General features: G+C 54.5%; 1 protein-coding gene across 1 annotated transcript; it reads left to right on the top strand.

Moving 5' to 3' along the window:
- The first annotated feature begins 201 nt into the window (after window positions 1-201).
- On the top strand, window positions 202-17,253 carry ASL (argininosuccinate lyase). Its single transcript, XM_012449110.3, has 17 exons — window positions 202-270; window positions 439-493; window positions 5,527-5,721; window positions 6,092-6,175; window positions 6,595-6,651; window positions 6,790-6,887; window positions 11,150-11,227; window positions 11,309-11,386; window positions 11,877-11,929; window positions 12,296-12,358; window positions 13,351-13,465; window positions 13,624-13,708; window positions 13,799-13,858; window positions 14,152-14,235; window positions 16,325-16,405; window positions 16,858-16,964; window positions 17,067-17,253. The coding sequence occupies exons 2-17, from the start codon at window positions 482-484 to the stop codon at window positions 17,209-17,211; spliced, it is 1,395 nt and encodes a 464-aa protein (XP_012304533.2). The 5' UTR covers window positions 202-270; window positions 439-481; the 3' UTR covers window positions 17,212-17,253.
- Window positions 17,254-17,455: the final 202 nt, after the last annotated feature.

The raw sequence follows: 17,455 nt of genomic DNA on the forward strand, positions 1-17,455 counted from the left end.
CCGTCCCCAGCCCAAACCCCTCCCTCTTCCTCGCCGGGGTCCAGGCAGACCCTTTCCTCACCCCGGGGCCGCTCAGCCTCCTGGTCAGCCGGTGGCCCCGCCCACATCCAGGATTGGAGGATGGGGGCAACGCCCACCCCGCCGGGCGGCCTCCTATTGGCGGAGCCCCCGGCAGGGGCGGGGACAGGGCTGGGCGGCAGCTGACGCCATCTGGGCCAGAAAAGCCCAGCCCGGTGGCGGGCGCGACACTGACCGCGCGGCCAAGCTGAGGTGAGTGCGCGGCGGCCGGACGGGCGCGGAGGACGCGGAGAACCGTGGCGCGTGCTCACGTCCGCGTCCCCGCAGTCTGCGCTCGGCCAAGGGCCGTGCCGGGAGCTCGGGGCCGGTCCGGGGGACCCTGCTGGCACAGGAAGTCGTCAGCCGCGTCTTGTTTTCCAGACCCGAAGGACCGAGGCTTCCGGACGACGAGGAGCCGCCCAACATGGCCTCGGAGGTGAGTGGGGAGTCCTCCCGGCCTCCGCAGGAGAGGGTGGGGGCGCCAGACCTGCCTCCGGCCACCCCGCCGGAAGTCGCCCCCCGGGCAGCCAGCACCCCCCACCCTCCCGGGCGCACCTGCTGGAGCTCAGCCGCCGCCGTAACCGGCGCTCACCGGCGTCGCCAGCCGCACTTCCAGGGGTACGGTGGCTCTGCCCTCACCTCGCAGTGATGCCTGCCTGGTGGGGAAAGGCGCCCCCAGCCTTCAGCCCCCACCTCTGCATTCCTTCTTTCCACGCGTCCTCCCATCAGGGCCCCCCCCACCACACCCCTTCTCCTGCTACCGCACTTGTCCCTGTTTATAGAGCAAGAACCAGCCCCTCAAGTGTTTTCGTCCTTGACTCTGGCATGTGGAAAGAGCCAGGGAACAGGGGACCTTGCCCCGTGGCTCCAGCAGCCCTTCCTGTCCCACTGCACCTGCTCCTTAGGGTCGGCGGCTCCTGGCTTCTCTTCCTGACCACTGACATGCCGGAGTTCCAGGCACAGGTTTCCTTCCTTGGGCCTCAGTTGATTTGTCTGGCAATGGGGTAGTAACAGCTGTCGGCCTCCCTCTGTAAGGCCATTGCTTTGAACCCTTCAAGTGAAAGGGGCTGTTAGCCTGATGCCTGATGAAGGGAACCCTGCAAGCGTGAGATCTGGGTTCCAGCCCCTTCTGGCCCTCATTAGCTAGAAATTCACTTCGTCTCTCTCAGTACCCTGCAAGCTTCTGGATCATGGAGGAGGAAGCGGGGAGGGCCTGGACTTTGGAGCCAAATAGATTTGGTTTCTGTACCAGTCACTCCAGCCCTCTGAGCCTCGTTCTTCATTTGTGAAATAGGGGTAACACTGCCCACCTCATAAAAAGGCGTAATAACATATGTCCAGTCCCTAGCACAGGGCAGAGCAACAGGAGGTGCTCAATAAATGGTGGCTAACCACACAGTACCGCTATTTCTACTTTGGGAGGCTGAGGCGGGAGGACTGCTGGAGCCCAGGAATTCCAGACCAGCCTGGGCAACATAGTGAGCCTCTGCTCTACAAAAAAAATTTGAAAATTACCCATGTGTGGTGGCATACACTTGTAATCTCATGGGAAGCAGAGGCAGGAGGATCCTTTAAGCCCAGGAATTTGAGGCTGCAGTGAGCATGATCTCACCACTGCACTCGAGCCCAGGCAACAGTGAGATCCAGTCTCAAAAAACAAAAAAACCCACCAGGCCTGGTGCCTCACGCCAGTAATTCCAGCACTTTGGGAGGCCAAGGCAGGCAGATCACCTGAGGTCAGGAGTTCAAGACCAGCCTGGCCAACGTGGTGAAACCCCATCTCTACTAAAAACACAAAAATTAGCCATGCGTGGTGGTGGGCACCTGTAGTCCCAGCTATTTGGGAGTCTGGGGTAGGAGAATCACTTGAACCTGGGAGGCGGAGGTTGCAGTGAGCCAAGGTTGCACCACTGCACTCCAGCCTGGGCGACAGAGTGAGACCCCATCTAAAAAAAAAAAAAAAAAAAAAAAAAACAGCTACTAGGGAGGCTGAGGCAGGAGAAGGCTGAGGCAGGAGAATCGCCAGAACCGGGGAAGCGGAAGTTGCAGTGAGCCAAGATCATGCCACTGCACTCCAGACTGGGCAACAAGAGCAAAACTCCATCTCAAAAAACAAAAACAAAAACCACAAACCCCCAAAACTGATATTTCCCACATACATTCGACCTTGACTGTTGCTCATTCAACCCAGCCCAACTCAGTGCCCCATCCCCTGGCCCTGAAGAGACCATTCTGGCCCAGATGTGTCCTGGCTTGGAGTAGCACCTTCTGCTACCACACTGGGCCTCTCCTCTCCTCAGTGCCCAAGGGGAGGCCCCTCACTCTGATCTCCCCGTGGGATCCTATTCTGCCTGCCAGTAAGGGAAGGAGCCTGGTCTTAGAGCAGAGTGGTTTGCCTTCCGACCAGCCCAGCACTCCAGGTGACCTCAGCTTGCCCCAGGCCCTTCTGTAGGTTGGCACTAATTGGTTTGGCTGTGGCCCCGCTTATTAAGTAGTAGTTGTTTTTACTAACATCCCAGGCAGGGTGGCCCAGGAACCCCCTGGGGGAGGTGGTGCCAGGTTCCCGGCTGAGGGGCAGGCTGGCTCCAATTGACTGGCTGGCCCCAGTGATCAGGACCAGGGCCCCATGTGGCACTTTGCTGGAGATTTAGGCTTGGTAGGGCAGCTGTGGGGTAAGGAGCAGGACCAGCTCAAAAGACCGGTGGGGGCGGAGGCTGCCTCTGCAGGGCAGAGTCCTTTGGCAGCCAGGGCTGTTGGGCATGGAGGGTTCAGCTTACAGCTCAGGACCAGAGCACTGTCAGGGTCTCTGGGGTGCACACAGGAATCAGGAGTGGAGCTGAAGCACATCCTATCCCCCGTCAGCCCTCCCCTAGTAACAGCTGACATTTCCCGAGTCCTTCCTGAGCACCAGGCGTCGTGTTATGTATGCAGTTTGCAAGTGTTATCTGATTGAATGCTCACAACAAGGCTATCAGATAAGTACTATTATTCTTAACATTATTATTATTATTATTTTTTAAACGGAGTTTCGCTCTTGTTACCCAGGCTGGAGTGCAATGGCACGATCTCGGCTCACCGCAACCTCCGCCTCCTGGGTTCAGGCAATTCTCCTGCCTCAGCCTCCTGAGTAGCTGGGATTACAGGCACGCACCACCATGCCCAGCTAATTTTTTGTATTTTTAGTAGAGACGGGGTTTCACCATGTTGACCAGGATGGTCTCGATCTCTTGACCTCGTGATCCACCTGCCTCGGCCTCCCAAAGTGCTGGGATTACAGGCATGAGCCACCGCGCCCGGCCTAACATTATTATTTTTGAGAAAGAGTCTTCCTCTGTCACCCAGGCTGCAGTCAATGGCATCATCTCTGCTCACTGCAAACTCTGCCTCCAGGATTAAGCGATTCTCCTGCTTCAGACTCCCAGGTAGCTGAGACTACAGCTGCCTGCCACCGCGCCTGGCAAACTTTTGTATTTTTAGTACAAACGGGGTTTCACCACGTTTGCCAGGCTGGTCTCGAACTCCTGACCTCAAGTGATCCACCTGACTGGGCCTCCCAACCCTGAGGTTTAACAATAGGCCCCAGGCCAGGTGATTAACAGAGGTCTGACGCATTGCAGGGGAACAGAGGAAAACATATGTCCCCATTGGCCTCCGTAGACTCCCTTCCTCACAAAGGACACCAGTGCAGTGACATGCCCACCTCTATCCCACCCTCCCTCCCAGTCCTTGGCACTCCGGGCACTAGGGCTGCTCCCCAGGTGTTCTATACCTTCCTCAATCTGTCCCATGCCCTGGCCTCTGCCCTTTTTCAAAACATTCAAGCACTTTGGCCGGCACCTTGGTTCATGCCTGTAATCCAAGCACTTTGGGAAGCTGAGGCTGGAGGATTGCTTGAGTCCAGGAGTTCAAGACTAGCCTGGGCGACATAGGGAGACCCTGACTCTATAAAATTAAAAAAAAAATTTAATCTGGGTGTGGTGGTGCATGCATGTAGTCCCAACTACTGGGGAAGCTGAGGTGGAAGGATTGGTTGAGCCCAAGAGTTTGAGGCTGCAGTGAGCTATGATGGCGCCACTGCACTCCAGCCTGGATAACAGAGTGAGACCCTGTCTCTAAAAAAGAATTAAAAAAAAAATGTTTAAAGAATAAAACTGGCCAGGCACGGTGGCTCATGCCTGTAATCCCAGCACATTGGGAGGCCAAGGCAGGTGGATCACCTGAGGTCAGGAGTTCAAGACCAGCCTGGCCAACATGGTGAAACCCCGTCTCCACCAAAAATGCAAAAATCAGCCATGTGTGGTGGCAGGTGCCTGTAATCCCAGCTACTTGGGAGTCTGAGGCAGCAAAATCGGCTTGAACCTGGGAAGCGGAGGTTGCAGTGAGCCGAGATTGCGCCACTGCACGCCAGCCTGGGCAACAGAGCGAGACTCCATCTCAAAAAAAAAAAAAAGAACAAAATGTACATGTCTACATATCATCTCTCTGCCCTTCGCTCCTGGGAAATAAGGTGTCACCCAGTGACCTCCTAGAAGGGCAGTGACAATGGAGGGTGTCAGGGTGCTCTTCAGAGCCAAGGGAGTGGTAGGAATTGGGATCTTAGTCCGGCTCCAAGCTGTGAGGGAGAGTTGCAACGTACTCATGCTTGGTGGAGACCAGAGCCAAGCCCAGAGGCCCTGGTGGAACAGGGGTGAAGAGCATGGGTTCTAACTTCAGACTGCTGAGCTGCAGCCCTGGCTCACCCACCCTGAGTGAGGGCAGCCTGCATGCCTCTCTGTGCCTCAGTTTCCTCCTCTCCATAGTGGAATTATATTGCTGCCTACCCCAGAGGGTTGTGTCAGCAATTAGGATGGCACCTGGCACCTTGGTCAGTCACAGGAAAGGTTCCAGAAGCTCTGCTGTGGTCCCAGGGGTACCTCGGGCCCTGCCACCATCTCCTTGGAGTGGTGCCATGTGGTGGGAAAGAAACCCCAACTTCAAGGCCAGATGCAGTGGCTCATGTATGTAACCCCAGCACTTTGGGAGGCGAGACAGAAGGATCACCGGAGGATCACCAGCCTGGCCAACATGGTGAAACCCTGTCTCTACTAATAATACAAAAATCATCCTGGTGTGGTGGTGGGCACCTGTAGTCCTAGCTACTCAGGAGGCTGAGGCAGGAAAATCTCTTGAACCCAGGAGGCAGAGGTTGCAGTGAGCCGAGGTCAAGCCAGTGCATTCCAGCCTGGCCGACAGAGCAAGACTCTGTCTCAAAAAAAAAAAAAGAAAGAACCCAAACTTCAGTGTCCAGCCACATTCCCATGCTCACTCCCAGGGTGACTTTGGGAAGGTCTCAGCCTCCTTGTCTGCCCAGTTAGAATGATCTGATGCCCCTGCTACCATCAGACTTGATAAGTTTCCCCAGGGCTCTTTGCAAGAGGTACTGTTCTGGAGGGTGGAGAAGAGACTCATTGTTCCTGCTTTCCTGGCCAGAGCGGGAAGCTGTGGGGTGGCCGGTTTGTGGGTGCAGTGGACCCCATCATGGAGAAGTTCAATGCATCCATCACCTACGACCGGAAGCTGTGGGAGGTGGATGTTCAAGGCAGCAAAGCCTACAGCAGGGGCCTGGAGAAGGCAGGGCTCCTCACCAAGGCAGAGATGGACCAGATACTCCATGGCCTAGACAAGGTACTCACCGCGGGGCCCCACCCGAGGCCCCTCCCTGTGGCCCCACCCAGGCTCCCACCAAATCCCTGAGCAAATAGTGGAATGTTGCCTGTCTGTGGTTTCACACTGAACTAATAATGTACTCAAGTGCTGTTTAACCGTGTGCCTTGATGACCGCCTCTCTCCATTGTTTAATGACCTCTGTGGCCCACGTGGCTCATGGGTGAAGGTGTGCTGGGCCCAATATGCCCCCTTCCAGGGTGGGCTTCCAGGACTCAGCTCCTGGACAGTCACAATCAGTCATGAGGGATCGGGTGGGACCAGGGCAGGGGCTCTCTTGGCTGCTGATAGCTGCTCACCTGACCCCTGGCATGGCTGCTACCTGCTATAGGTGGCTGAGGAGTGGGTCCAGGGCACCTTCAAACTCAATCCCAATGATGAGGACATCCACACAGCCAACGAGCGCCGCCTGAAGGTACGACTCCTGCAGCCCCACCGCTTTCCTGGCCTCCCCTCTCAACCCAGCCCCAGGCCACTTTGAGCATTAGCACCATCGTTCTGTTTACTTCACCATTGGCAGACAGCAGCAGAGACCTCAGGACATGGGCCAGGCGCAGTGGCTCATGCCTATAATACTAGAACTTTGGGAGGCTGAGGTGGGAGGATCGCTTGAGGCCAAGAGTTCAGGACCAGCCTGGGCAACATAACGAGGTTCTATAACTACAAAAAAAAAAAAAAAGAACAAAAGGCCTCAGCAGAAATGGTGAGAGATGTGGGCAGGTCCCAGGGCCCTGGGGTAGGGAGAGAGGTTGGCAGGGCTGATGAACCCTGCCCTGCCTGGGTTGACCCCTCTGGGCATATAGACTGTGACCCTGGGTCTCCCTTCACCTCCAGGAGCTCATTGGCGAAACCGCAGGGAAGCTGCACACGGGACGCAGCCGGAATGACCAGGTGCCTCTAGCCCCCTCTCCCTGCTCTGTGCTGTCCCAACCTCGGGGAGCCCAGGGGGCAGTCAGAGCTCAGCAGGATCCTGGCTCTCCAGGGAAGCAACACGCCCGCCTCCCTGAGCACCACCTCCTCCTCACACAGGTGGTCACAGACCTCAGGCTGTGGATGCGGCAGACCTGCTCCACGCTCTCGGGCCTCCTCTGGGAGCTCATCAGGACAATGGTGGATCGGGCAGAGGCGTGAGTCCCCCAGGGACACCCAGGGGGCAGGGAGAGTTGTGATGGCAGCCTGAACAGCAGACCTAGGTGGCAAGGGTGAACAGGGTGGGGGTGCCAGGCCCTGCGGCTCAGGGACACCCCAGAACTCCAGGATCAAAGCAGAGGAGCCAGGAGTGGGGCATTTCCTGCGGTCCCCAATACTTCCATGCCAGTCTAGCTCAGCAGGCAGGGAAGACTCGCCCTTCGTGGGGCCGGGTGTGGTGGCACATGACTAATCCCAGCACTTTGGGAGGCTGAGGTGGGTGGATCACCTGAGGTCAGGAGTTCAAGACCAGCCTGACCAACATGGTTAAACTCTATCTCTACTAAAAATACAAAAATTAGTTGGGTGTGGTGGTGTGCGCCTGTAATCCTAGCTACTCAGGTGGCTGAGGCAGGAGAATTGCTTGAACCCAGCAGACAGGTTGCAGTGAGCCAAGATCATACCGCTGCATGGCAGCCTGGGCAAAAGACCGAGACTCCATCTCAAAAAAAAAAAAAATAAAAAGAAAGAAAACACAGCCAGTCATGGTAGCTCACGCCTGTAATCACAGCATTTTGGGAGGCCAAGGTGGGAGGATCACTTGAAGTCAGGAGTTGGAGACCAGCCTAGCCAACATGGTGAAACCCATCTCTAAAAAAAAATAAAAATAAAAAAATAAAATAAATAAATAAATAATAAAGAAAGAAAACTTACCCTTTGAGGATTTGAAGGCAGGAAGCTAAGGCACTGGCTTGGCTGTACCTGGAGCAGCCAGAGTTACCCCCTACCCTGCCTGTTCCCCAGTCTTCTATCCCACACTCCAGGTCTCTACCCAGCCCATCTGGCAAAAGACAGAGCCAAAGGCTGCCTCCTACTGACTCATACCAGGCTTTGGCTTCTGGGAGCTGGTGTCTTTGGATCTGGATTTGTTTCTTGCAGACCTGGATGAGGAGCTGCTGAGAATTCTCTATGTGTTGTCAGAGACCCCTCCTTTTCCTCAACTCCCTGTTACCCCTATTTCACACACCTGGAGGGAAGCAAAGGACACGAATTGTCACCCTGGAGATGGAGCTGGATTGCTAGGAGGAACAAGGAGTGTCTGCTACTGAGTTCAGGGTTTCTTTTTTCTTTTTTTTTTTTTTTTTGAGATAGAGTCTTGCTTTGTTGCCTAGGCTGGAGTGCAGTAGCATGATGTCAGCTCACAACCGCTGCCTTTGGGTTCAAGTGATTCTCCTGCCTCAGCCTCCTGAGTAGCTGAGATTACAAGAGCCCGCCACCATGCCTGGCTAATTTTTTGTATTTTTAGTAGAGACGGGGTTTCACCATGTTGGCCAGGCTGGTGTTGAACTCCTGACCTCAAGTGATCCACCTGCCTTGGCCTCCCAAAGTCCTGGGATTACAGGGATTCAGGGTTTCTTTAATTGGTTTTTTTTTTTTAGACAAGGTCTCACTTTGTCACCTAGTCTGGAGTGCAGTGGTGCGAATTTGGCTAACAGCAAACTCTGCCTCTTGGGTTCAAGTGATTCTCAGCCTCAGCTTCCCAAGTAGCTAGGATTACAGGTGTATGCTACCACCACGTCCAGCTAATTTTTGTATTTTTTCCAGCAGAGATGGGTTTTGCCATGTTGGCCAGGCCGGTCTCAAACTCCTGAGCTCAGGTGATCTGCCTACCTTGGCCTGCCAAAGTGCTAGGAATACAGGCAGAAGCCGGCCTAATTTTAATTTTTTTTTTGGGACAAAGTTTTGCACTGTTGCCTGGGCTGGAGTGCAGTGGTGCGATCTTGGCTCATTGCAACCTCTGCCTCCTGGGTTCAGGCAATTCTCCTGCCTCAGCCTCCGAGTAGCTGGGATTACAGGCATGTGCCACCATGCCCAGCTAATTTTTATTTGTATTTTTACTAGAAATGAGGTTTCGCTATGTTGTTCAGACTGATCTCAAACTCCTGACCTTGTGATCCGCCCACCTCGGCCTCCCAAAGTGCTGGGATTGCAGGCATGAGCCACCGCTCCTGGCCTAAATTTTTTTTTTAATTGTCTTTAGATATGAGGTCTTGCTCTGTCACCTAGGATGGAGTGCGGTGGCTTGGTAATAGCTCACTGCAGACTCAAACTCCTGGACTCAAATAACCCTCCTACCTCAGCTTTCTGAGTACCTAGGACCACAATAGCGAGTTTTTAGAATTTTTTATACAAACGGGGTCTTGCTATGTAGCTTAGGCTGGTCTTGAACTCCCAGCCTCAAATGATCCTTCCCTCTTGGCCTCCCAAAGTGCTGGGATTATAGGCTTGAGCCACCCCATGCCTTGCCTTGAGTACAGGATTTTTTTTTTTTTATATGGAGTCTCACTCTGTCACCCAGGCTGGAGTTCAGTGTACAATCTTGTGTCACTGCAACCTCTGCCTCCAGGGTTCAAGTGATTCTTCCGCCTCAGCCTCCTGAGTAGCTGGGACTACGGGCACCCGCCACCATGCCCGGCTAACTTTTTGTATTTTTAGTAGTGATGGGGTTTCACTGTGTTAGCTAGGATGGTGTTGATCTCCTGACCTCGTGATCCGCCCACCTCAGCCTCCCAAAGTGCTGGGATTACGGTGTGAGCCACTGCGCCCTGCTGAGTACAGAATTTCTTTATGGGGTGATGAAAATGTTCTGAAATTGGTTGTGGTGTGGTTGTACACTAAAGGGTAAACTTTAAATGGGTAAATTGTATGTGAACGATGTCTCAGTAAAGCTGGCTTATTTATTTATTTATTATTATTATTTTTTAACTTTTTTTATTTCAACAGAAGATTCCCAAACTAAGCTGGTTTATTTAAAACAACAACAGGCCGAGCATGGTGACTTACACCTGTAATCCCAGCACTTTGGGAGGCCAAGGTGGGTGGATCACCTGAGGTCAGGAGTTCAAGACCAGCCTGGCCAACATAGTAAAACCCCATCTCTACTAAAAATACAAAAAATTAGCCAGGCATGGTGGCAGGTGCCTGTAATGCCAGCTACTTTGGAGGCTGAGGCAGGAGAATCTCTTGAACCCAGGAGGCAGAGGTTGCAATGAGCCGAGATTGTGCTAGTGCTCTCCAGCCTGGCCCCCAGGAGTGAAACTCCATCTCAGAAACGACAAAAAACAGGCCAGGTATGGTGACTCACATTTGTAATCCCAGCCCTTTGGAAGACCAAGGCAGGAGGATCACTGGAACCCAGGAGTTTCAGACCACTCAGGGCAACATAGTAAGACCCCATCTTTATAAAAAATTAAAAATTAGCAGGGCGTGGTGGCTCACGCCTGTAATCCCAGTACTTTGGGAGGCCGAGGCAGGTGGATCACGAGGTCAAGAGATGGAGACCATCCTGGTCAACATGGTGAAACCCCGTCTCTACTAAAAATACAAAAAAAAAATTAGCTGGGCATGGTGGCGTGTGCCTGTAATCCCAGCTACTCAGGAGGCTGAGGCAGGAGAATTACCTGAAACCAGGAGGCGGAGGTTGTGGTGAGCCGAGATCGCGCCATTGCACTCCAGCCTGGGTAACAAGAGCGAAACTCCGTCTCAAAAAAAAAAAAAATTAAAAATTAACTGGGCATGGTGGCATGACTCTGTAGTCCCAGCTACTCAGGGGGCTGAGGCAGGAGGATCATTTGACCTCAGGAAATTGAGGCAGCAGTGAGCTGTGATCGTGCCATTGCACTCCAGCCTCGGCAACAGAAGGAGACTTGTCTCTAAAAACAAAAACAAAACAAAACCATGAGAAAAGAGGAGCATCTTCTCAAAAACTGGGTTTAAAAAAAAAAAAAGAAAGAAAACAGGAGCCTCACTCGCAGCGCCTCTGCCTCTGCCCTGCCTACTTGAATGAAAGGCAGGGCGTCTCACCTGCTTGGAGCAGCTCTTTATCAGCCCCACCTATTTCTGGGGTCTTCAAACAAAACCTCCCACGGCCAAGTCATACCTGACACAGGCGTCCTCCCCTGTTCTGGCCCCGCCTCAGAGATGCTGAGTAACAGAGGCTCAGACCTTGGGTGTTCCTGGCAAAGCCTCACCCCAGGAGGCCCCACAGCTCAGGCCCAGCGTGTGGTTCACACGGCCCCACTTCAGGCCTCCTTTTCACTTGAGAGCAATTTGTCCCTGGGAGATCCTGGATCCCTCATTCAGGTGGAGTGCTGCAGAGCAACACTCCTTCCCAGGGGTGACCCAGGCCTGCAGGGTCCCAGTGTCACTGGCAGGCCTTGCCCCAGCCTCCACCTGAGCCCCTGCTCCTCTTTTCCCACAGGGAATGTGACGTTCTCTTCCCAGGGTACACCCACCTGCAGAGGGCTCAGCCCATCCGCTGGAGCCACTGGATTCTGAGGTCAGCTGGGCGAGGTGCAGGGGCCATGCTGGAGGGGAGGACCCGGCTGCCCTGACCCTCCTGCCCCCTGGCTTCCCACAGCCATGCCGTGGCGCTGACCCGAGACTCTGAGCGGCTGCTGGAGGTGCGGAAGCGGATCGATGTCCTGCCCCTGGGGAGGTGGGTGAGGCTCCAGTGCCCTGAGGGCCTCAGGGGGCAGGCTGCTGCATAGCCTTAGGAATTGACAGACAAGCTGGGAAGGGCAGAGTGGGACAGAAAGCCAGGTTATCTGCTCAGAAGGGGACCCTGCATGGAGCCCCAGCTCTCACCAAGATGGGGACGACCAAGCCAATGAAGGTGTCTGAGCAGGGCCAGAGCTCCAGCAAGGCTCCTGGCGAGCCCAGCCTGCTGCTCTCAGCCTGATATATGGGGACATGTGTCCGGAGACAAGTGTCCTGCACCGAAGGTGACTTGGTGCTTGGGGATAAGTGTTCTGGGGACACTTGGGGACAAGTATTGTGCACCCAAGGCGACTGGGCTAGGAAAGGGGCTGAGCTCCAGGCAGTTGCCCTGGCAACAAGGACTTGGTTCTGTGTGTGTGTGTCTGTCTGTCTGTCTGTTGGGGCTGCCTGCCAGGAGCCCTGGTCACCATGAATCCCTGTCCCTGCAGCGGGGCCATTGCGGGCAATCCCCTGGGTGTGGACCGAGAGCTGCTCCGAGCAGGTGAGATGCCCTGCCCCTCCTCCCCAGGGAGAGTCACCCTCAGCTCCCACCAGGAGCTGCAGACACACCTAAGACCAGAGGGCAGAGGCCTGTGGCTCCTGGTGTAACCTTCATTCATTGCCTATAGGCACTGAGCTCATCCAGGCCAGGGGTCACCCATGGCAGGGGCACTTGGTACTGAGATACTCAGGGCTCTTGCCTCCCTCCTGGGACTGTGCAAAAGATCCCTCCTGCCAGCTCCCACCTGACCCATGCTGATCCTCTTCCCTGATCCTCTTTCCACGGGGAGGGTCCTGGATAACCTGGTTGGGGGCGAGGAGGCCATTCCCTGTGCTCCAGCCCAGCCCTGCTTCCTCCCACCCCCAGAACTCAGCTTCGGGGCCATCACTCTCAACAGCATGGATGCCACCAGTGAGCGTGACTTTGTGGGTGAGTCTTGGGGAGCCAGTCCCTTGCCCTGTGCCTCACTTTTGCCCCCCAGCCCGGCTTCTCTCTAGTCTCCTCCCACTCCCTGTATGGTCAGGCTGGTTGTGGTGATGGATGTACACTAAAGTGTAAACTTTAAATGGGTAAATTGGGCGGGGCATGCTGGCTCACACCTGTACTCCCAGCACTGGCCAACTAAAAATACAAGAATACAAAATTTAGCTGGGTGTGGTGGTGGGCACCTGTAATGCCAGCTACCCAGGAGGCTGAGGCAGGAGAATCACTTGAACTTGGGAGGCCAAGACTGCAGTGAGCTGAGATCTCGCCAGTACACTCTAGCCTGGGGAACAAGAGCGAAACTCCATCTCAGAAAATGAAATAAAATTAAAAAAAATAAATTAATGGGTAAATTATATGTGAATGGTATCTCAGTAAAGCTGGTTTATTGAAAACAGTAACAATAACAATAACAAAAACAGGCTAGGTTCAGGGGCTCACATTTGTAATCCCAGAACTTTGGGAGGCCAAGGCAGGAAGATTGCTTGAGCCTAGGAGTTTCAGACCAGCCTGGGCAACATAGCAAGACCCCATCTTTACAAACGCTCACACCTCTAATCCCAGCAATTTGGGAGGCTGAGGCGGGCAGACTACGAGGTCAGGAGAACGAGTCCCTCCTGGCCCAACATGGGGAAACCCCGTCTCTACTAAAAACACAAAAATTGGCCGGGCATGGTGCAGAGTGCCTGTAGTCCCAGCTACTCCAGAGGGTGAGGCAGGAGAATCACTTGAACCCAGGAGGTGGAGGTTGCAGTGAGCCAGGATCCACAACAGCACTGCAGCCTGGTGACAGAGTGAGACTTCGTCTCAAAAAAAAAAAAAAAAAAAAAAAAAATTTAGCCAGGTCCCCCACTGCCTAACCTCCTCCTACCCCTGTATGGTCCGGCTGGGTGGGGACGGGGGAGGCCTGGTGACTGGGAACCTTTTCTCCCTCCCAGCCGAGTTCTTGTTCTGGGCTTCGCTGTGTATGACTCATCTCAGCAGGATGGCCGAGGATCTCATCCTCTACGGCACCAAGGAATTCAGCTTCGTGCAGCTCTCGGATGCCTACAGGTAAGCCCCAAGCTGTCACCTCCACCTGTCCCTCCCGGCCTCGGTGTTCCCCACCCTCCTTGGACGTGGCTTCCTTTTTCCCCTCCACTGACCTGGCCAGTGTGCTACTGGACCAGCCAAGGGTCCAGCCCTTTCAGTGCCCACACCTCTGTCCCCAGCACCGGAAGCAGCCTGATGCCCCAGAAGAAAAACCCCGACAGCTTGGAGCTGATCCGGAGCAAGGCGGGGCGTGTGTTTGGGCGGGTGAGCAGGGTAGGGAGAGGGGTGGGGCTGATGGGAGTGACCAGGGGGCAGGATTCTGGGTCCAGCCTCTGTGCCTCCCTCTTCCCGCAGTGTGCCGGGCTCCTGATGACCCTCAAGGGACTTCCCAGCACCTACAACAAAGACCTACAGGTGTGAGGCTGGGGGCAGTGGCTGGAGGAGGCCCGCCTGCCTACACACCATGTGCCAGTTCTCGGGACTCTGGCACATCCAGGCAGGGCCCCCGGGATTGCCATACATCCTCCCGTCCTGTGCACTCAGCCGTGTCCGTGGCTGCCCTCGGAGCTCTCTGCCCTTCCTTTGTTGGGGTACCGAGTGTTCTTCCCATGGAAGGCAGCAGGGATGCCTCAGTGGGGGGTAGGGCTGTGGGGATCCTGGGTGCTGGGGGGCTGCTAGGTCCTCACCTCCTGCCATGTGCCTCCCAGGAGGACAAGGAAGCTGTGTTTGAAGTGTCAGACACCATGAGTGCCGTGCTCCAGGTGGCCACTGGCGTCATCTCTACACTGCAGGCAAGACCACACCCACCTGCCTCTCCTCCCCTAGGTCCCAAGCACGGGGGTGGGCATTCCAGGAGGGTGGCGTTGGGAGGAGGGAGGAGGGGCCGAAGGACCTGGGGCAGGGAAGGAGAGGTGTGCTCATTCCTGCTCCTGGGGAACAGGGAAGGGACAGAAACTGCTGCCACTCCTTGGAAGCAGATGAGACTCATGGGACCTGGGGCCTGTCAACTGGCCTGACCAAAACCCTTTGTAGAAAAAGAAAATTTATATAGAGGGTGGGCGCAGTGGCTCATGCCTAGAATCCCACACTTTGGGAGGCTGAGGCAGGTGGATCACTTGAGTTCAGGGGTTTGAGACCAGCCTGGCCAACATGGTGAAACCCCGTCTCTACTAAAAATACAAAAATTAGCCAGTTATGGTGGAAAGCGCCTGAGTCCCAGCTACTTGGGAGGCTGAGGCAGGAGAATCACTTGAACCCAGGAGATGGAGGTTGCAGTGAGCTGAAATCATGCCACTGCACTCCAGCCTGGGCGACAGAATGAAACTCTGTCTTCAAATATATAAATAAATTAAATATCTAAAAAAATTATTTTTTAGAGACAGAGCTTCTCTCTGTCACCCAGGCTGGAGTGCGGTGGTGCACTTGTAGCTCACTGCAGCCTCCAACTCCTGGGCTCAAGTGATCCTCCCACCTCAGTCTCCGGAGTAGCTGGGACCACAGGAGTGTGCCACCACGCCTGACTAATTTTTTAATTTTTTGTAGAGACAGGGTCTCCTTATGTTGCTCAGGCTGGTCTTGAACACTTGGCCTCAAGCCATTTTTCTACCTTCGTCTCCCAAAGTTCGGGGATTACAGGCATGAGCCTCTTTGCCTGGCTGATTTCTTTTAAAATCAATTATTATGGGAAATTTCTGTATCTAACAGCTAGAAAACGCATAATAAGTCCTATGTACTGACACCCAGCTTCAACAATAACCAACTCATGGACATTCTGACTCCAACTGTCTTTACCCACAGCCCTCCCCCACTCCTTCACCCCCTTATTTCGAAGCAAATTCCCATCATCACATCATTTCACTCCTAAATAGTTCAGATGTGTCTTAAAATCAGCGTTTCTTGGCTGGGCATGGAGGCTCACACCTGTAATCCCAGCACTTTAGGAGGCTAAGGTGGGCAGATCACTTGAGGTCAGGAGTTTGAGACCAGCCTGACCAACATGGTGAAACCCAGTCTCTACTAAAAATATAAAAATTAGCTGGGTGTGGTGGCGCATGCCTGTAATCCGAGCTACTGGGTGGGTGAGGCAGGAGAATCGCTTGAACCCGGTAGATGAAGATTGTAGTGAGCAGAGATCATGCCATTGCACTCCAGCCTGTGTAACAGAGCAAGACTCCATCTCAAAAAAAAAAAATGTTTCTTGAAGCAAGTACCCCAACTAGCAGCACCAGCATCACCTCAGAACTGAGTAATGCAGTGTGAGGCCTCACTCCAGATGGCTGAATCAGAGACTCTGGGGGTAGTCCCCAGCAATTTGTATTTTTAATAAATTCTCTGGTGGCTAGGCCTGGTGGCCCATACCTGTAATCCCAGCACTTTGAGAGGCTGAGGCAGGAGCATTGCTTGAGCCCAGGAGTTCAAAACCAGTCTGAGCAACATAGCGAAACCCTGTCTCTAAAATTAAAAAAATTCAATTATCCAGTTGAGATGGCATGTACCTGAGGTCCCAGCCACTCAGGAGACTGATGTGGGAGGATCCCTTGAGCCCAGGAGATCAAGAATGCAGAGAGCCATGACTGCGGCACTGCACTCCAGCCTGGGCAGCAAAGCAAGACCCTGTCTTTAAAAAAGAAAACAAATCCTCCAGGAACTTCTGATGCATGCTAAAGATAAGGAATCTTTGAATACATAAAGGCCAGTAAAATATACAGGCCAGTAAGCGGTAATAGCACACATAAATACTATTGATAATTATGAGAAGATGGTTCAAGCTGAGAGTGACAGAGCTGAGTGGTAGGAGAGGAGCTGCCCAAGGCAGGGACATCCTGGCAGAGGGGTCCCTCAGGTCCCCAGGGCTCACCACTTCCCCACCTGCACCCCCAGATTCACCGAGAGAACATGGGACAGGCTCTCAGCCCCGACATGCTGGCCACTGACCTCGCCTACTACCTGGTCCGCAAAGGAGTGAGTGTGTAGCAGTGAGTGGGAGGGGGAGGAGATGGGGTGCCCCCCAGAGGGTAGGGGAACTCAGGAAGGGGCACAGGCAGCCCAGTCTTGTGGCTCACACATGTAATCCCAGCATTTTGGGAGGCCAAGGTGGGCGGGTCTCTTGAGGCCAGGAGTTCAAGACCAGCCTAGTCAACATAGTGAAACCCTGTCTCTGCTAAAAAATACAATAATTAGCCGGATGCAGTGGCACATTCCTCTAATCGCAGCTACTCAGAAAGCTGAGGCAGGAATTTCTTGAAGCTGGCAGGCGGATGTTGCAGCGAGGTGAGATCAAGTCACTGCACTCCAGCCTGGGCGACAGAACGAGACTTTGTACCCCCCGCAAAAAAGGAAGGGGTACAGGTAATGGAGGCAGATCAGGGCATGGAGGAAGCTGCCTCAGGGCCACCTTCCTCCCCGCCACCCAGATGCCATTCCGCCAGGCCCACGAGGCCTCTGGGAAAGCTGTGTTCATGGCTGAGACCAAAGGGGTCGCCCTCAACCAGCTGTCGCTGCAGGAGCTGCAGACCATCAGGTGTGGCCCACCCCCTCCCCACGCTGCCTGCTAGTGGGTGAGCCTGGGTGCCTGGAGGCCGGGGTGGCCCGCGCCCTGGCCCAGCTCTTCCTCTCTCCGCAGCCCCCTGTTCTTGAGTGACGTGAACCACGTGTGGGACTACGGGCACAGTGTGGAGCAGTATGGTGCCCTGGGCGGCACTGCACGCTCCAGCGTCGACTGGCAGATCCGCCAGGTGCGGGCGCTACTGCGGGCACATCAGGCCTAGGTCCTTCTGCATCTGCTCCCAAATAAAGTGAGCGTGAGAGGACACTGTTGTGTGTTTCCTGCCCCAGCCTGGCGCCCTCGAAGCTAAGCTTTCCAGGACTGGCCAGTGGGCATGGTGAGGGACTGGAAAGGCAGGACGGGGTGGCCTGTAATCCCAGCACTTTGGAAGGGCAAGGTGCAAGGATGTTTCAGGCCAGGAGATCGAGATCAGCCTGGGCAACACAGGAATACCCCATCTCTACCCA

This window comes from Aotus nancymaae, unplaced genomic scaffold, assembly GCF_030222135.1.
Source record: "Aotus nancymaae isolate 86718 unplaced genomic scaffold, 86718_ANA_hifiasm-v0.15.2.pri h1tg000012l, whole genome shotgun sequence".
NCBI lineage: Eukaryota > Metazoa > Chordata > Mammalia > Primates > Aotidae > Aotus > Aotus nancymaae.

Bases quoted from the DNA above. Each gene is read 5' to 3' on its own strand.
- ASL (XM_012449110.3), top strand. The intron at 11,228-11,308 runs GTCAGCTGGGCG...GGCTTCCCACAG, and splicing joins TGGAGCCACTGGATTCTGAG to CCATGCCGTGGCGCTGACCC. The intron at 11,930-12,295 runs GTGAGATGCCCT...TCCCACCCCCAG, and splicing joins CCGAGAGCTGCTCCGAGCAG to AACTCAGCTTCGGGGCCATC.